The sequence below is a fragment of the Microcebus murinus genome, chromosome 16 (assembly GCF_040939455.1).
Source record: "Microcebus murinus isolate Inina chromosome 16, M.murinus_Inina_mat1.0, whole genome shotgun sequence".
Lineage (NCBI taxonomy): Eukaryota > Metazoa > Chordata > Mammalia > Primates > Cheirogaleidae > Microcebus > Microcebus murinus.
The window spans coordinates 47658433-47679177 of record NC_134119.1 but is presented as its reverse complement, the minus strand read 5'-3'; the positions used below and the strand labels follow the sequence as shown (position 1 = coordinate 47679177).

General features: G+C 46.0%; 1 protein-coding gene and 1 long non-coding RNA gene across 2 annotated transcripts in view; one reads left to right on the top strand and one right to left on the bottom strand.

The window, feature by feature from the left end:
• LOC105867025 (uncharacterized) overlaps window positions 1-2516 on the bottom strand; it is a 101869-nt gene extending 99353 nt beyond the window's left edge. Inside the window, exon 1 of the mRNA XM_075993423.1 lies at window positions 2266-2516. Coding sequence (XP_075849538.1) covers window positions 2266-2516 — 251 coding nt within the window. The remainder of the gene's footprint in view (window positions 1-2265) is intronic.
• A 139-nt stretch (window positions 2517-2655) lies between these two features.
• LOC105867026 (uncharacterized) lies at window positions 2656-16055 on the top strand. Its single transcript, XR_012912549.1, has 3 exons — window positions 2656-3259; window positions 13730-14090; window positions 15805-16055. It is a non-coding gene; the product is annotated as an uncharacterized LOC105867026 (long non-coding RNA).
• Window positions 16056-20745: the final 4690 nt, after the last annotated feature.

Genomic DNA, 20745 nt, shown 5'->3' with positions numbered 1-20745 from the left:
TGACCAAATGGGCTTCCTCCCAGAGATGCAAGGATAGTTCAATATATGTAAATCAAATAAATGTGATTCACCACATAAACAAAAGCAAAACCAAAGATCATATGATCATCTCAACAGATGCAGAAAAAGTATTTGACAAAATCCAGCACTCTGGAAATGGAAACAAATAGAAAAATGTATTATGCACATGGATCAGTAGAACTAACATTGTTAAAATATCCATACTAACCCAAGCAATTTACAGATTCAAGACAACTGCCATCAAAAAAACCAATGTCAGCCGGGCACAGTGGCTCACACCTGTAATCCTAGCACTCTGAGAGGCCAAGGCGGGCGGATCCTTTAAGCTCAGGAGTTCGAAACCAACCTGAGCAACAGCAAGACTCTGTCTCTACAATAAATAGAAAGAAATTAATTGGCCAACTAATATATATAGAAAAAATTAGCCAGGCATGGTGGCACACGCCTGTAGTCCCAGCTACTCAGGAGGCTGAGGCAGAAGGATGGCTTGAGCCCAGGAGTTTGAGGTTGCTGTTAGCAAGGCTACACCACCGCACTCACTCTAGCCTGGGCAACAAAGTGAGACTCTATCTCAAAAAAAAAAAAAAAAAAAACAATGTCATACTTCACATACCTAGGAAAAATAATTCTACAATTTGTTTGGAACCAAAACAGAGCCCAAATGGCCAAGGCAACCTGAAGCAAAAAGAAAAAATCTGGAGGCATCACATTACCAAACTTCAAACTATACTACAAGGTTATAGTAACCAAAACAGCATTTCAGTGGTACAAGAATAGAGACATAGACCAATGGAACAGAACAGAGAAGCCACATATAAAACTATCTTCCTACAACCAACTGATCTTTGACAAAGCAGCCAAAACATATCCTGGAGAAAAGAAGCCCTATGCAATAAATGGTGCTGGGAAAATCGGATAACCACATGCAGAAGAATGAAATAGCACCCCTATCTCTCACCATTTACAAAAATTAATTCAAGATAGATAAAAGAGTTAAATGTAAGGCATAAAACCATAAAAATTCTATCAGAAAATGTAGGAAAAACTCATATAAAAATTGGCGTAGGCAAAGAATTTATGACTAAGACTCCAAAGATAATTACAGCAACAATAAAAATAAATAAACAAGGCTTGATTAAATTAATAAGCTTTTGTACAGTGAAGGAAACAGAGCAAATAGACAACCTACAGAATGGGAGAAGATATTCACAATCTATATATACATCTGATAAAGGACTAATATCCAGAATCTACAAAGAACTCAAACAAATCAGCAAGAAAAACAATGTTATTAAAAAGTGGGCAAAATCATGAACAGAAGCTTTTCAAAAGAAGGTAGACAAATGGCCAAAAATCATGATAAAATGCTCAACATCATCAGTAATCATCAGAGAAGTGCAAATTAAAACCAGAGTGAGATATCACCTTACCCCTATCAGAATGGCCATTATTAAAAAGTCCAAAAACAATGGACCCAGATGTTTATCACAGCACAATTCATAATGGCAAATATATGAAATTAAGCTAAGTGCCCATCAACTGAGGAGTGGATAAAGAAAATGTGGTGTATATAGACACCACAGAGTACTACTCAGCCATAAAAACGGAGGGAACAATGTCTTTTGCAGCAACGTGGATGGAACTGGAGACCGTTATCTTAAGTGAAGTATCTCAGGAATGGAAAAATGAATACGAACTGTTCTCACTTACAATTGGGAGCTAAACAAGGGGCATATATGGTCATAAAGCGGTGTAACGGACTTTGGAAACTAAGAAGTGGGTGGGAGGGTGGGAGGGCGATGATAGATAAAAATCTACCTGTCAGGTATAGGGTACAATATTGTGGTGACAGGTACACTGAAAGCCCTGACCTCAGCATTATATAATTCATCCATTAACAGAAAACACTTCTACCCCCTAAATCTATTGAAATAAAAATATAATGAAACGCTGTATACACTCAATTTTGCTAGTTAAATCACTTAAAAATGTCAATAATGTGCTCTATGAGAGGAACTGTAAGTGGATGGGAAACCAGCTACCGTTTTCCTTTGCTGCGTATAGGTGACCCGGGGGCTCCTGCCCAACGTTCCCACGCCCCGGAGGCTGAGGAGCCGCGGAGGGAAGGAGGCCGGGTACCCTGGGCGACAGGAGGGCCCGGGCTCCCCTGGCTGAGCCCAGGAAGGGGCGCGAATCCCACACCCCCACAGCCCGCCCCAGCCCGGGGCTCCAAGTCCGCGGCACCTGTTCTTCTTATCCCGCTCGTCCACGTCACTTTTCTTCAGCAAGAGGATGTGGACTTTCTCCGCGTCACCCTGGTGGGCGGCTTTGTGGATCTTGCTGAGATCGCGCTCTCGGACGCGGTAGGAAGACTCCGAGAAGATGCTGTCTCTGTCGACCTCAGAGTCGCTGCCCCCGCGGATCTTCCGCAGGGTGCTGAGGAGGCCCCGGGGGGCGTCGCCCAGCTGACTCCCCAGGCCAAAGATCTTCTTCATGGCGGGGCTGCGCTTGACCTACCACACACCTCCACTCCCCACCCGCCCCCCCGACGGCCCTTCGCCCCGCCCCCGACGGCCCTTCGCCCCGCCCCCGACGGCCCTTCCCCCAGCTCCCTAAGACCCTTCGCCCAGTCCCCGAAGACCCTTCGCCCCGCTCCCGACGGCCTTTCGCCGCTCCCAGAGCCCGATGCAGTGAAATCGATTCGCTGTGTCCGCAAGCTCCACCACAGAAACTCCGCAGTTTCCAGTGTCCCAGACGGAACTGAGCGAGCAAAGCCGTTAGGGACACGTGCGCGCGCCTCGCACGGCAGCGTCCCTGCGCGCGCCTGCAACGGTCGGGAGCGCCCGGCGTCGCCGTCACTCTCAGCACGCGCCGGTGCAGGTGGGGGTTGGGCTCGGGCACCCGCGCACCGTCGGGCGCTCCCACCCGGGCTGCCTGCGGGTCTGGAGCCCGCGCGTGGCCTGAGGGCGCCTGTCTGCGCCCGCCCCTCCTGGGCCGGCTCCTCTTTGGCGCTCAGTGCCACCGGGGATCCGAGCTGAGCAGCCGGTTCCCGCCCCTGTGCCGAAGCTGCCGCCTGTCCCGCTCCCAGCTCGGCCACCGCTGCTTCTGCGTGCGGTCGGTCGCAGGCTCCGCGCTGCTGGGGCGCGGGCGGGGCGCGGCTTGCACGGCAGCCCCTGTCTGTGTGACCCGGTAACCAGCCCGGGGATCGCCGCCGCGGAGCTGTGGCTCGGGGCTGACGGTAAGGAGGGGAGCGGGCGGCCAGGGCAGAGCTGCGTGTCCCCGCGCCCTGTCCTGACGCCCCCCGTCTCGAGGGCTCTCACTTGGACTCCTGGCCTTGGCGCGCCCGCCCGCCCTTGCGGGCGCCGCTGCGGGCCTCCTGCAGGCAACGGGATGAAGCCGGGCTAGGGGCTCAGGGAGCCGCGTCCCCCCACCCCGCCGTGCTTCCTGCGCTCCCCGCGGCCTGTGTGGGCGCACTGATTCGGGGGCTTCTTGGGGAGTGTGGCGTGATTCCTCCTTGGCCCGCTCCTCCTTGGAGCTGGGGGCCGCCAGCGCTGGGCGTCGAAGCCACCGGGGCCCCGGGCTGAGCAGCCGGTTACCGCCCCGGGGTCGAGGCTGCAGACTGTCCCGCTTCCCCGCGTGCGTGGCTGCCGTGGCTGCGTCCCGGCCGCAGGGTCTGCGCTGCTGGGGCCCAGGCGGGGTCGGGGCTGCCTGCCTGTCCCTGCCTGCACGCCTGAGTAGACGTCCCCTGCCGGCAGCCGGTGGTCTTAGCGGAAAGTCACCTGCTAGAACTGTGCCGCCTGGCATTGATGGCAAGAAGGATGCCCTGGACCTGTCCTTTATGTATGCTCTGTGGCCAAGAAATAGAAACCTCTCAAAAGGAGAAGGCAAGGGTGGAGAAAAGTATACAGATACGGGATTGATGAAACATGAAGCTGGGACCAAATGTGTTAATTCCTGTAAAACAGTTCTCTGCGTTCAACTTTGTGGGGATATTTTGGGTCCACTTGGCAATTCTCTGAAGAGTTGACAAGAAGAAACCATAAAAAATGACCATCCTTTTAAAAGGTCCCATGAGAGTGAAAGCAAAGGAAGAAGAGTTGAGGAAAAATAGAGAAGCCAAATACTTCCACCCCAGTGACAATCACCATGTTCTCATTGACATGTCTGCCACGTCTGCAGAAGCTTATGCCGGATGGGACACGCTTTGGAAGAAATCAAAAAGTTCTTCATCCCTGGCTATAATGATATCAGGGAAGCACATCCCGAGGAAATAACATATTTGAATGGGGATTCGGAAAATGCAGATGTTCAGATGGTTTGAGGGAAACACACCTTGCATACAAGAGGTGCGCCAACCCCAGCGTTGCCCAGGGGAAAGCCAGGCGTCACATCCTCACCAGATGGAGCTGGTGTAATAGGAGGGACTTCAACTCTCAAGGGAGTCCTTTCCACCCTAGGGCCAGTGACTGGGGAAAAGGACATCTCACTTCCATGGCAAGAGGAGTCCTCCAATTTGGGAAAGACCTCCACTGTGGCCTCCAACTCCAAACCTATGGAGAGTATGACTATGGTGATGGATATAGAACTGCTTATAATGAACAGAGAAATGATTTCTATGGTAATAGCTATCCTACCCCAGCATAAAGTAGTGCTGATTACTATGATTATGGACAGATACTCAGTGAGGAGACATGATTTCTACGTGCACAAGGAGTGGACTAACTGAAGACACAGGGCACCTTCAAGACAGTGAAGAGGTGTCTACAGAGCTCAGCCATATGGCAGAGAGTGATTGTACACTCTGATGTTATGAAATACCCTATCTCCACCAGTCCTGCATACTGTTCAAAGTCATTTTTTTCTATGAACAACCCATTTTTAAGTAAATCAAAGTGCTTAAAATCGGAATGGAGGACAGTTAAAACTACTTTGTTGAAACAGCAGCCTGAGGGAAGGGGGGAAAAAAGATATATAACATTTTGTTATTTCCAGTCTGTATATTAAAAAGAAAAGTCACCAAAAAGAAAAAAAAAATTTGTGATTTACTAGTCTTAAACAAAAACATAGGTTGGCTAAATATTTTAATCTTTTAACAGGTGCCTCGTCTTTTATTTAAAAGGTTTCTGTAGAGTTTGTTTTATTTTTTAGCTATATGTTAGCTATTTTTCTCTTGCCACCATGCATAAAAAGGCTTCCCCACATCTGTATTTATTTCTACTTCTATGTATCTAGGTTTGTGTGTGGGGATGTGTGTGTGAGTGTGTGCATGTGGGGATGTGTATTTTAAACTATGAGTTCACACTGATACGTCTGGTTTCAACACAACACCATAAGAGTTCATTTGGGTCTTCCCCTTTCTCTTACAGTGAGAAACTTTGCTCTCACTATTTATATCATTAAGGATTTTTACAAAGACTACATGAATGAGAGAATGGCCCTCTTATTACTATATTTATGTTTTTATAATGCATGTATATGGGACTATTCCAAGATTATTTCCATGGGGTTTTATAAGTTGTAGCGTAAATCTTTATAGATTACTTCAGAAATAGGAAAATTCATAACCTTAGCTGAGATGACTCTGATCTCTGAATGGAACCAAGAGTTATCAAACACCATGACCTAAACTCTGTTATAAGCTCTGTGTCCATGACTCTCTCCCTGGAAATTATAACTCAGTTGGAAAAAGTAGGAGAGGAAGCTATTTTGGGGAAGTTACCATTTGTCCTTCAAATGGGAATAATGGTTAGGGAGATCAATTGTTCTGGACTTTTGGGTGTCCACAAAGGCAGGTGTCAGTGTCTTCCAGTTATTTTTTGATATTTTCCCAAACTCTGTATTTATCTGTGATAAGGATACCTGGGCTAATGAAAATGTCAGATTTCAAAATTGATTTTGATTGGCATATCTTTTTTTTTTTTTTTTTTTTAAAGAGACAAGGTGTCTGGCTGGGTGTAGTGGCTCACACCTGTAATCCTAGCACTCTGGGAGGCCGAGGTGGGTGGATCATTTGAGTTCAGGAGTTCAAGACCAGCCTGAGCAAGAGCAAGACCCCATCTCTACTAAAAATAGAAAGAAATTAACTGGACAACTAAAAATATATAGAAAAATGTAGCTGGGCATGGTGGTGCATGCCTGTCCCAGCTACTCGGGAGGCTGAGGCAGAAGGATCACTTGAGCCCAGGAGTTTGAGGTTGCTGTGAGCCAGGCTAACACCACAGCACTCTAGCCCAGGCAACAGAGTGAGACTCTGTCTCAAAAAAAAAAAAAGAGAGAGAGACAAGGTGTCGCTATGTCGCCAAGGCTGGAGCACAGTGGCTGTTCATAGGCACGATCATGGCACACTATAGCCTCCGACTCCTGGGCTCAAGCAATTCTCTCTCCTCAGCCTCCGGAGCACTTGGGACTGCATGCTCAAGACACTGCACCTGGCTGCTTGATTGGCATGTCTTGATGCATTTAATAACTACCAGATCTGTATTTGGTCTCCAACCTCTGGAGCCTGAGCTCCAGACCATACTGCCTACCAGGCGTACAATTCTAATAATAGCTAAAGTTACTGAGCTCTTACTGTGGGCCAGGCATGACGTTACATGCCGTACAAGGATTGTCTTGTTCATCCTCATAGCAATTCTATGAGGTAGGTGCTTTTATTTTTCCCATTTTACGGATGAGGAAACTGGCCCAGCTCACACAGAGTGAGTGACTGAGCCCAGCCTGAACCATGGTGGGCTGGCTCCGGCATCCACGCTTTTAGCCACGGCATTATTGCACCTCCCATCTGTACTTGGATGTCCCTCAGCACCCCAACTCAGTATGTTCAAAACTAAGGCTACAGTTTTCCCTCCCGATACACTGAAATTCCTCAAGTCAGTCCTCCAGTATATTCTGTCTAGTTACCCAGACACTCAAAATGAATTTTTTTTATTTTGGTAAAACAAACATAATATTTACCATCTCAACCAAGTGCGCAATTCAGTAGTGTTAAGGACATTCACATTGTTGTGAAACATATCTCCAGAACATTCTCATCTTCTAAATCTGAAAATTTATACCCACAGTAAAGAACAACTTCCTATTTTCCTCTTGTCTCAGCCCTTGGTAACCAACATTCAACTTTCTGTGTCTATAATTGTGACTACTCTCAGTACCTCATATAAGTGAAAGCATACAGTATTTTGTCTTTTGGTGAGTGGCTTATTTCACTTAGCATAATGTCCTCAACATTCACCCATGTTGCTAAATATGACAGAATGTCCTTCTTTTATAAGATTGAATAATATTCCATCGTATTTATAATATGCATGCCGTTTTTTGTTTATCCATTCATCTGCTGATGGAGACTTGGGTTGCTTCCACCTCTTGGCTACTATGAACAGTGCTGCAGTGAGCATGTGTGTGCAAATACCTTTTCGAGATCTTGCTTTCAATTCCTCTGAATATAACCCAGAAGTGGGAACATGGTAGTTCTAGTTGTGATTTCTTGGGGAACTGCCACCCTGTGTTTCTAGATGGAATCTGATTCTTCTTGTTCCCTTATTCTCCAAGTCCCATCAGCAATGAAATATCCTTCCTTATCTGTGCCTTTATGCCAGGGTGACACACTGTGTCTGTCACACATGCTAACAGATAAAGTTGAGTGAGACCAAAGCCAGGCCTCAGGTAAGATGAGTGAGGCATTGATCCTGGGTGCAAAATGTTTTAGACAGTGCCAAAAACTCAGTCATCAAAATAAGGCACATTTTAATGAAATATTTTTTTAAATATGGAAATTAATAATAAAAAAATCCACCATGAACAAGTGCCAAAATTTTAAAGAAGTACCTTGCTGAGTCATACTGGATCCTGAGGCAAAAGGAAAACTGTAGGCAAAAGGCAAAAGGAAAAAGTAATACTGATCTTGTCTTTACTTAAAATTTTGTATTAAAGGCCGGGCGCGGTGGCTCACACCTGTAATCCTAGCACTTTGGGAGGCCGAGGCAGGCGGATTGCTCAAGGTCAGGAGTTCGAAACCAGCCTAAGCGAGACCCCGTCTCTACCAAAAATAGAAATAAATTAATTGACCAACTAAAAATATATATACAAAAAATTAGCCGGGCATGGTGGCGCATGCCTGTAGTCCCAGCTACTCGGGAGGCTGAGGCAGTAGGATCCCTGAGCCCCGGAGATTGAGGTTGCTGTGAGCCAGGCTGACGCCACGGCACTCACTCTAGCCTGGGCAACAAAGTGAGACTCTGTCTCAAAAAAAAAAAAAAAAAAAAAAATTTTGTATTAAAATATTATTTATCTTGATGTCTGAGCATTTTGGCACTCTCCTTGAATTTTGCACCTGAGGTGAGTATCTCACTTGCCTCGCTCTTGTCCTGGCCCTGCCTGGGGTACTGGAGGGTTGTTTAGGACAATCATCCCAGACTCTCTTTTATGTTTACAGAATGCTGAGGACAGTAGCATGTGAAGGAAGTAAAAGTATTTCCCCAAAATATATGTGTCTGGCATATTTTGAGATGGCTGTTGAGAGGGCCTGTGGGCAGAAGTCGCCCTGCAGAGCTGCCTTTTGTGGGGGAAATTTGCATCTGTAGAGAATCTGCACTGATACAGCTAGGTTGTCTCTAGGCCTTCCCTTGTCCAGATCTAAGAAAGATTAAGTGAAAGTCTGACACCTTTAAAAGTCTGAAAGAATCATTTACCATCTATTCTCTCTGAGGGCTGCTACCTGTGAGGTTTCAGCCACATAACAAGGTAACCTTTGCTAGCCAGGCCTCCTCTTTTCCCCATCCCATAACCTGTTTTGCCAAGATCCAAGCCCCCATTCTCCCTGTAACCCCAGGATGGCATATAAGATTCTGCACCCCATTAGGGGGAGGGTAACACTCTGTGGTTCTCCCTGTGTGCACGTTCAAAAAATGTTCAATTAATCTGCCTTTTGTCAGTTTATCTTTCAGCAAACCTTCAGACGTCAAAGGGAATGTTTTCCTTGCCCCTGCACATGTAAGCTCCCTTTAGTCTATGACACCATTCTTGCTACTTTCCACTCACACTTTAACTGAATGCTTCAGTCATACTAAACCATCAAAAGTCCCTAAGTATTCTCTGCTTTTCTGTATAGCTATCTTATGCATATACAAGTCTGCTTCTTGGAATGCCCTCCCCCACTTGATAGATTCCTTATCCTTCATCTGACCCAGGGTGACCACCTCCTCCTCTATGAGCCTCCTTCATGCCCTCAAATGGAATTTACTATCTACTTCCTCCTTTCAAGGCCTTGTGCAGTTCCTAAAGGCCCTGAAGTTCCTTGATGGCCATGTGGTTCCTAGAGGGCCTCTGCAGTTCCAGCAGGACCCTACAGTTCCTAGATGCACCTGGAGTCTCTAGAGGCCCCCACAGTTTCTAGAGGCCCTCTAGAATTCCTCTAGGTGTCTCTGCAGCTCCTAGAGACCCTGTACAGTTCCGAGAGGTCCCCTGCATGTCTCAGTGTCCCTCTGAAGCTCTTGGAGGTTCTGCAGATCCCAGAGGCCCTCTCAATTCCTATGGGCCCTCTGCCAGTCCTAAAGGTCCTGGCATTTCTTAGAGGCCCTCTGTAGTTCTTAGAGGCTCCTGCAGTTGCTAGAGGTCTTTTGCAGTTCCTAGATAGAATGTCCTCCATTTCTTCAAGGCCCTGTGTAGTTCCTAGAGGCCCCTGTAGTTCCTCGATGCCTGTGGAGTTTCGAGAGGCCCCTTCAGATTCTGGAAGCTCTGGAAAGTTCCTGGGAGCCCCTGTAGCTCCTGGAGGCCCTCTACACTTTTAGAGGCCTGTGCATTTCCTAGATGTCCTCTGGAATTCCTACAGGCCCCTGCAGTTCCGGGAGGACCTGTTTAATTCCTAACAGCCTCTACAGTTCCTCGATGCCTGTGTATTTCCTAGAGGCCCTGTGCAGCACCTATAGGTCCCTGCAGTTCCGGGAGGACCTGTGAAGTTCCCAAAGACCCTGACATTTCGTAGAGGCACTATGCACATCCTAAAGCAGGGGTCCTCAAACTTTTTAAACGGGGCCAATTCACTGTCCCTCAGACTGTTGGAGAATGTGCACTGTGGGCCCGGGTTGAGTCAGCTGCTAAGCAGGACAAGTAGCTGCGGCAAAAACACCCGGCAGACCAGATAAATGTCCTAGGCGGGTGGCATGTGGCCCTCGGGCCGTAGTTTGAAAACACCTGTCCTAAAGGCTCCTGTAGTTCTTAGAGGCCCTCTGCTTCCATCACCCTTCTATCATGTGAGGAACTAGTGGGAAGGCGATGACATCTATGAACCAGTAGGCAGGGCCTTACCAGACATCTACTCTGCCATGACTTTATCTGAGATGGAGCAATTAGCGCAGCCTTTGCCAATCACCATCCCAAGTTAATCGCCTCTCCTGCCCTCAGCACTGCATGGACTTCAGCATCCCCATTTTATAGACATGGAAACTGAGACTGGGCGAGCTACTGCTATCAAGAACTTTCTGGGGACCCCAGTGCACACTACACTTGTGATTAATACCTCAGCTCCCTCTGCCTCACACACTTCTGTCCATCCCCAAGACCCTGTGCCAGGGTCCTCTGCTGTAAAGGCTGGCTGAATGTCCACCCCACCAAGCCAGCTCTGCCTTCCTTGTCCGACTTTGTTATCTTACAAAACCCCCTGTAGCCATAATTCGCAGTGTCTTGCCAGGAGTGGGAGGAGTGGGTTTACAGGGCAAAGCTCCTCAGCACAGCCCTAAAAGATACTATTACAGCTCCCATCCTACAGATGAGGAAACTGGGGCACACGAGGTCCACCATATGAGTTTCTGAGGGCTGCCATAACACATAACCACAGAGTAGCTCCAAGTGGCAGAAATCTATCCTCTCATGGTTCTGGAAGCCAGATGTCCAAAGTCAAGGAGTTGGCGGGGCCGTGCTCCCTCAGAAGGCTCTAGGGAAGGAACCCTCCTGCCTCTTCCAGCTCCTGGTGGCTCCACGCATTTCTGGGCTTGTGGCCATGTCACTCCAGTCTCTGCCTCTGTCTCCATGTGGCCCTCTCCTCTGTGTCTCTGTCTCCTCCTATTCTATTACTTATAAGGACAATTGTCATTGGATTTAGGGCCCATCCTAATCCAGGATCATCTCAGGAGACTCTCCACCTAATTATATCTACAAAGACCCTATTTCCAAACGAGTTTCCAATCTGAGGTTCCAAGTGAATGTGAATTTTGGGTGACACAACATCGAGAACACATACAAGACAGCTTGGCTGGGAGGAGACAGCAGTGAGACAGGCCCGGTGATATGACCCTGTGCATGCTTTGATCCCCTCCACCGGCCTGGGGTGGAGGTGTGGGCTGCAGGTTCCAAAGAGAATGACACAGCCAAGGACACCCACTATGATGAGGTGGTTAGAATTCCAAGAATGCCCCAAACACTAAATCTAAGTGCTGCCCTAAAGGAATGCTGCAGGTGGAATTAAGGCCTGGAATCACCTGACTGGGTGGGTCTGATCTAATCAGATGAGGCCTTAAACGGGAGAGTTTACAAAATTTTGCTCTTTACAAAATTCAAAGTCTGAGTGCGATTCAACACAAGGGAGATTCTTCGTTGCCTTGGTGGAGACAGCCACAGGGCAAAAGATGGGGGTGGCCCCTCAGATCTTATAGCAGCCCCCCACAGCTGACAGCTGGCAAGGAAGCAGGACCTCAGACCCACCATGGACCCATAGCAGCAAGGAACTGAATCTGCTGACAACTTGGGTGAGCTTGGAAGAGGAACCAAGAGAACATTGCCAACAGGCATCTTGATTTCAGCCGTGGAGACCCTGAGCAGGGAACGCAGCCAGCCACCTCATGCCTGCCCAGACTTGACTTACAGAACTGCGAGCTACTCAATGAGTTGTTTTAAGCCACTGAGTTGCTGGTGACTTCTTAAAAATAACAAGGCCAGGTGCGGTGGCTCACGCCTAGAATCCTAGCACTCTGGGACACCAAGGCGGGCGGATCGCCCAAGGTCAGGAGTTCGAAACCAACCTGAGCAAGAGCGAGACCCCGTCTCTGCTATAAATAGAAATTAATTTGCCAATTAAAAATATATAGAAAAAATTAGCCAGGCATGGTGGCGCATGCCTGTAGTCTCAGCTACTTGGGAGGCTGAGGCAGCAGGATCGCTTAAGCCCAGGAGTTTGAGGTTGCTGTGAGCTGATGCCACGGCACTCACTCTAGCCTGGGCAACAAAGCAAGACTCTGTCTCAAAAAAATAAAAAAAAATAACAAAAACAAATGAGAAAAAACCAATACACACCCTTTTCACATTTTTCCCACCTTGATGGCTGGAGCTGTAGAAGCCATCTTGTGAACATGAAGCAATAGGCATTAGAAAGAAAAAGGTAACATGCTCAGGGTGGCAGAAAGCTAGACAGAGCCTTTCTCCTTTTTACAGATTGTTCAGAAGGTCCCTGATGAGTCCCTCCCTGCATCCAAAAAAAAATCCCTCTAGAACAGGATAGGCCACTCCCTCATCAACAGTGGTGTCCATTTCTCTACATCCTTGGAACAAGGTTTCTCTTTGGCTTAGCTTTGAGCAGAACATAGAGAAAGATACATTCTGAGACTCCTGCAAACAGAGCTTAACAAGCCTTGTAGTTTTACTACTCCCTACGGGAGACATCCAGCCACCACGGAAATAGGTCTGAGAAGAGAGCAACCACAGATGAAAGAACAAGGTCGCAGACACAAAAGTGAGGAGAGCCAGTGTCACAGGAAGAGAAAAGACCATCATCACCCCTGCCAGTCCCTGTCCATGGGAGTGACTCCAACTGGGATGTCAGGTGCACCAATGGGCCCCGGTTGGATCCCCAACCCCAGTCAACGCCATGTGGAGAACTGAGCCCTGCCTAAATTCCCAACCTGCAGAATTGTGACAAGTAAATTGATCGTTCTCTTGGGTCTCTTACATTTTAGAGTGATTTCTTACACAGCAACAGAAAACTAGCTGACATAGGAACCCATGAGGTAGCCAAACACTGTCCCAGGCCACACTGAAATGCTTTCCCCAGGGCTGTTCCCATGAGATGGCCCAATGTCTGCAAGATAAACTGACCTGCAGCATCCAGGCAGAAGGAGACCCTCTGGCCCATGGCTTCACAGCTGTCCGTCTTGCCTGCCTGCTGCACCACCAGCCGCCATGTGCGGCCCGAGGCCTCCATGTGCACCTCCGCACTCAGCTGCTTCTCGTCCTCGCACCTCATCACCTCAGTCTGTGGCTGGGACACCTCGCAGCTCAGCGTGGCATTGGCCCCCGCCTCAGCCTGCACCTCCCTGCGAGCTGGCTGATGTTTGGCAAACCCTACCGTGGGCACTGGGGAGAGACAGGGAGGGGTGCACAGGCAGGGACCCTGCCACATTAGGTGTGCAAATCCTACTTCTTTGCTAACAGTCTCTGGATCCTAGACAACCAAGGCTCTGCCACAGGGATCCTCCATGGACCAGGTGTCCAGGTGTGGTCAAGCACGGGGGCACGATGCCCGGCCTCTCCCAGGCAAAAACCAGGAGGGTGGCACAACATGCCTCTGAGAAATTGCCAAGATGAACTGGTAGCCTGGCACACTTTCTCTCTCTTTCCCCAACCTCCCTCCGGTCCACAAGGTATGCCTTCCACAGCCATGGTCTGTCGTTAAAGTCAAGATGAAAAGAATGTTCAGGTTTTCAAATGTTTCCTCACTTTACAGGAACCAACTAGAGCAGACAGCACGGTATTTTCTGCTTTGTGTATGAATCAGCCATTTGACTGCGGGATGCTGCTCTCAGTGATGTTAGCCATGAACTTGAGCTGCCCCCCATGAAGGCTGACCAGCACCTCCCAGGTGGTGAGCAAGTGCTGGGTGTGGTCCCAGCAGATCACATCCACAGTGCTGGCCACAGGGCCTGCCCATCCAGGAACCACTTACCTGCTGAGGCCACCATGAGGTACACGGAGAAGGTGATATTGCCATCCTTCACCACCTCCACCTCCTTCAGGGGCATCCTCATGGCCAGCTGGTGGGCTGCAGAGGAGGTGGCGTCAAGCAGGAGCCATGGCCAGGGAGCAGGGTATGTGCAAAGGGTCTCTACCTTTCCCTCCTCTTACTCCAGAGCCTGGACACAAATGCCCCGTTCTCCAGGAACCCTGGCCAGCATGCACAAAGACACCCAAGCTCAAGTCAGGCATATCCAGGACAAAGGACAAGCAACAGCCACCCAGAGATCCCCTCTGGGATCTCAGAATCCCACCAGGGTGGGGCATCTCTGAAGCCCGGACCCTGGCTGCTAGAGACAGGCAGCCTCACAGGGAACTGGTGTCAGTGTCCCCTCTACCTGTCTTGGGGACCCCTCTCCTTCCAACTGAGAAGGTTCCACCATAAGCAGGACCCTGGCAACCCCCAACTCCAATAAAGAGATGTTCCACAAGGTCACTCTGGCCTCAGGCAACACTGAGCCACACTTCTGGGTCTGAGTGATTCAGGGCCAGTGGGCAGCCCAAAGTGCTGTCACCAGGAGGTCCCACTTACCCAGGTGGACAGTGCCCAGGAACTTGAAGTAGGGACTCTGCCCCAAGCTACTGATAGCTGATATTGGAACTGGAAGTCCCCCTCCTTAGCCATGCCAGCTACAGTCTGCTCAGGCAGGCTACCACTCTGCCTACCACAACACATGAGTGACTTGTGCTATGGCAGCTGGAACATCACTAGGCCATAGGAATTTTCCAGCTCCATTGTAACCTTAGGTAACCACTGTCTTTTATGTGGTCTCATAAGGTTATATGTCATTGACTAAAATGTCATTATGTGGTGCATAACTGTATACAAGATTAAGGAATGAGAAAGACATAACAAACAATAAAGAGTTTTAAAAGACAAATTTGTGTAACTTTATGGTAGGAGATGAGATGAATGACATCCTAGAAAAATGTGTTACCAAAATTGACCCAAGAAGTAGAAAGAAATAAGCTGGACTATTATAAAAGAAATGAGGTGAGAATTGTGGTAGAAACAACAATTCTCAAGTCAAATATTAGAAACAAATGTATTACAGATAATTTAATCTTTAAGCAACAGATAATTACAATGTTATCTAAACTGTTATGGACCATTGAAAATGACAGTTATTAATTCCATTTTATATTTTTAAAGCCGACATAACCACAATTAAATATATACAACCATAGATCACTTTTCATTATGAGTATAAAAGCAAGATTATATCTAAAATATTGGCAAATGGAATCTAGCAATATTTGAAGGGAATAATGCATTACTATTAAGTAGAGTTTATTTTGATATTAAGAAATAAAGCAGGCCAGGCGTGGTGGCTCACACCTGTAATCCCAGCACTTTAAGAGGCCAAGGCAGGAAGATCACTTGAGCCTGGGAGGTGGGGGATGCAGTGAGCCAAGATGGTGCCACTGCACTCTAGCCTGGACAATAGAATCCCTGTCTCAATTCAAAGAAAAAAAAAGTAGTCAATGAAACTTATTATATCACTATATTGACCACTTCAATACGAGCATCGACTATAGTTGATAGCCACAGATGAACACGCACAGCCCAGCGTCAGCTTTAGCCGACAGCCAAAAGCTTTTACTTTTACAGCTTTTATCTCTGCAGTTGCAGCGTGTATTTCAGCTAATAAGTTACTACGAATCTGTGACCTTTTAACAAGTCCTTAGTAGGAATTATTATAGTACGCTTTTGATTCGTGTAAGTAATAATATAATTTACCTATTTTACAAGATTTTTCTGTTTTTATTTTTTATGTTACATCTTAGTTTTTATGATTCTGAGACCCATAATGGATTCTGACACGTCAAATGAAGGCAGCATCGTTTTGAAACGTAAAAACGTTACTTCAAAAAGGAGGAGGGAAATAATTTTATCGTCGGATTCAGAAGCAGAAGAATTAAAGAGGAAAAAAGAAAATTCTGTAATGAATACGTGGTCGTGTGAAAACTTGTATCCACACATATACACATTTGTTGATGAAGACAGTGGAATTAAAGCAGAAAATATTAATGATTCATTCAATGTTTTGGATTATTTCAAAATATTCTTTTCCAAGAATTTAATGACAGATATTGTAAATGTGACAGTTACTATCCATATACAGTTGCACATGGCGACATATCTCCTTCATTACAAAATTGGTCCAACACAACAATAAATGAACTGTATACTTTCCTTCCACTAACCCTCATAATGTCTCGTATGAAAAAACTGTCCATTAAAGAATATTGGCGTACTAATGAAGTACTTAGAACGGATATATTCAATAAACATATATCACAAGATAGATATATAATTTTGCTAAAGATGCTTTGTTTCAGCAATAAAGAATCTGAAAGTTCAGAAGACTGACAAAAATTCGTGAACCTTTTTTTTTATAAGCTGCGTGAAACATTCAAAAAATCATTTTATCCATTCAGGATTTTATGCATTGATGAGAGTCTCTTACTTTTTAAAGAAAGATTATTTTTCAAACAATATATACCATCCAAGGGAAGTAGGTGGATAAAATCATTTGTGCTGTGCAATTGTTTAACAGGATACATTTTGGATATAATTGTTTATACTGGCTTAACTACCGAAGTACAAACATTTTCCAAAAAATTAGGTAAAAGTGGCAATATTGTGGTAACATTGATGCAACCTTATTTAGGAAAGGATCATCAATTATTCATTGATAATTGGCATTCAAATCCTGCATTATTCTGATATTTGGACAGCTTTGCAACAAAAGCATGTGGGACAGGAAAAAAGTGACGGGAAGGTATGCCAAAAATGCCAGAAAAATTAGCAAAAGGAGAACTTAGTTTTAGATCATCAGGAAATTTGCTCACTCTGAAATGGCAGGACAAACGTGAAGTTTGGGTGTTGTCCACAAGTCATTTGGCTGAATATAAGGACTGTGAAAAGAAAAATTATCAAACGGGTGAAAATATTCAAAAGCCTTCATGTATTATAGACTATAGCAAATCAATATGTATAGTTGATAAAAGTGACAGAATTATAAATACGGTTTCATCCACAAGAAAAATGCTGATATGGTACAGAGATTCTTTTTTCACTTACTAGACATTTCTATATGGAATGCATATTGGCTATATAAATTTAACACAAAAACACACCAGTCTCTCACCAGGAGGCTGTGGATAATGACCATACAGCTCCCCCAGGACATACCTAAACCCAGACTTCACAGAGAATCACAGTCTCTCCATAGCCCTGAAGCCATTACAGACCTCCTCGTGGTAACCATGGACCACATAGCCACAACAATCCCTGGGAAACATTGGAACATTCTTCTTGGAACCCAACCAGCAAAGGGCATCCTGGATTGGCCAGTTATATGGATTTGCTTGAAGGAGGAATTGCAAGTAAAATACACTCATCTCAATTACTGTATCATGGTCATTCTTCTTTCCCTCTTTCTTATTGTTCTTATATGAATGTAATATGAAATGTTAGGGAAGTATGTCAATCTTAAATGTATGGCATTACACATTTTTAAAACTTCATATCCCCCACAGCATCTAACAACTCTGCCAAACTATGGATCATTCTCCTTAACAAAGAAATTAGCCCCTGTGTTAACTTGTAACAGCCACCCACTTCACCATAGGCCATGTCTGTTTTCATTTCTATTAACATATATCAGTTTCTCCAGTTTTCAATTTCATAAAAATGAACTCTTTCACACAATGTGTATTTTGATGTCTTCCTTTTTGGTCCAAATAAGGTTTTACATATTCAGACATATCTTTTCACAAATAAGCAGATCATTCTGTTTGAATGGATAAGTAATTTGACACTGTATGATATACTCACAAATTATTTACTAGTTTTTTTATTAATGAGTATTTGGTTTGTTTCAGTAATAAATATTCATGCATGTATCCTTTTCATAAACTTAAATTGTTAGCTCTCCTGAGTGCATACCTACTATTACTAGGGAAGTGTATGATAGTTCATTATTTAAAATAGTTTTAGGCCAGATGCGGTGGCTCACACCTGTAATCCTAGCACTCTGGGAGGCCGAGGCGGGCGGATTGCTTGAGGTCAGGAGTTCGAAACCAGCCTGAGCAAGAGCAAGACCCCATCTCTACTATAAATAGAAAGAAATTAATTGGCCAACTGATATATATATAGAAAAAATTAGCCGGGCATGGTGGCACATTCCTGTAGTCCCAGCTACTTGGGAGGCTGAGGCAGGAGGATCCCTTGAGCCTAGGAGTTTGAGGTTGCTGTGAGCTAGGCTGATGCCACAGCACTCTAGCCTGGGCAACACAGTGTGACTCTGTCTCAAAAGAATAAATAAATAAAATAGTTTTAATAAAGTTTAATTCCTATGTCCTTAATTTATTCATTTAATATATAATTCATTAATTGTTTTAAAATGTTCAGAGCTGTGCAACCATCATCACCACTACCCAAAACATTTGGAACATTGCCATTCTCCCCAAAAGACCCCTCTAACATTGCTCTATTGGCTCCATTTGACAGTCTTTCCCTCTCCCTTCATCAAATGCTTCTATCATTTCTATTCCAGCTCACCACATTCTCCTGTAATTTATTTTGTTTTTGACCTATGCTTTCCTTTTCTATCTCTTGCTGGTATGTGACTTTCTCCCAAACTTTTCAGCTTTAGTCTTGACCAAAGACATAGTTCTTGGCCCACTGTTTTTCTTCAGCTACTCATAATCTTACTGATTTTGTCTAGTACCTTGTCTTTATTTTATTTTATTTTATTGAGACAGAGTCTCACTTTGTTGCTCAGGCTAGAATCAGTGCCGTGGCGCCAGCCTAGCTCACAGCAACCTCAAACTCCTGGGTTCAAGCGATCCTCCTGCCTCAGCCTCCTGAGTAGCTGGGACTACAGGCATGCGCCACCATGCCTGGCTACTTTTTTCTCTATATATTAGTTGACCAATTAATTTCTTTCTATTTATAGTAGAGACAGGGTCTCGCTCTTGCTCAGGCTGGTTTCGAACTCCTGACCTCGAGCAATCGGCTGCCTCAGACTCCCAGAGTGCTAGGATTTTGGGTGTGAGCCACCGCGCCCGGACTACCTTGTCTTTAAATAGTCTACATTGTCATGATTTATACATGTATTGATCTATTCAAAACCTTCCCAGTCAAGATTCACACAAACACAGCCGTCTTGATGTCTCCATGCTAATGTGTGATCCAAAATATGTCAAATCTCTAGTCAGCTTCCTCATACAGCCCAAGTATCCCCCAGGTCCCAGGTTTATCTGTGTCGAGGAACTCAACCCTGGAGGCCTCACAAACCCAGCAATGAACCTGGTGTTTGGGCACCATCTAGTGTCAAAAGGAGGCATTAATCTCCAACTAAGGAAACAATAGTCAATCTACACAGGATCTGAAAAACAGACATACTATAGAAAGATGGGCACAAACAAAACCAAACAGCGAAGACTGTAGTAAAGACATAATACTTCAATGCACAAACAACAACGCACATCCAAGGGCAATCGCAGAGGAGAGGGTCGAAGATGGCTGACTAGAAACATGGGCTACCAGATCATCCCAGAGGGAAGGAAGGTTTTGGATAAGGGAGATGGGTGAAGGAGCAGCTCAGCTGCAGTCCAGGGGGAAAGTATCAGAACCTGCTGGTAATTTCATGGGAACAAGTTTCAAGAAACAAAAGGAAGAAAAAAGATGCTAGCAGAGATCAACCCTGGAGAGCCTTGGAGTCTGGCAAAGAGGGTATATGGGGATTTCGTTTCCCCTTCCCTCACACCTCCAGCAGTCAGTGTATCACTGAGCTTCTGGGGAGTTTTTCCACCCTCATGAGCCCAAGGGCCGCTGACGTGGCCCGATTACAGGACGGGGGATGGACACAGAACATAAAATAATGACACAGATGCACACGGACATGAAATGACTCAAGTGTCCAATGCACCGGTTGCTTTATTTTTATACCCCACAGACCCAAGGTTAGTTCCTTGTATGTGAGCATCTGAGCATAGCAGCGATAACCATTAAGTCCGGAGTTGTATCACAAGGGAACAATGGTCCCATGCTCTCAGACCTCAAAATGGTTACTTAAGGCGCCAGACATAGCTCAAAAGCCAATGCCGAGATAAGCAACATAAAGCAATGCAGCAATTTGAAGTACTTCTTGTTCTCTTTCCCAGCTGACAGCTCCTCCCTGGCCCCCACAGTTGTGTCTGTCTTAGGTCGCCCCTCCCTTGAGGAGTCTTACCTGTCATTGACTACCAACCATCAAATGGGGGCCAGTCCTTGGGAAAGTTCTTCTTATCCTTATGGCCTCCAGACTCCCACCACGGGGGCCGTGTGGGAGCTAGGCAACATTTGCTTACGTGCAGAAACTCAGGCCTCTTATCATGTCACAAGGCAGCAATCATGTCTGAAGAAAATGCGACTACCGCTGCGTCAGGAAGCACACGTACATTACAGGCTATAGTGAATGATTAGTATAAGGCATAACACCAGAATAAGTTCCCAACAGGCCACTGCCACCACTAAACTGGGAATTTCTTGAAAATAAAGCATCAGGCTTCCAGCCAGTTCAGGGTCGCTCCTCATGGCCATGCTGAGATAGCAGATGACATACTGCTTCTCTACCCAAAACATCGCTTTGCCCACCCCAGGGAGCTCTAGCCCTTCTGTGTTCCCACACAGATGGTTCTCAAATCCTGCCCAGATTGTAGTGGGCCCCAGAGAAT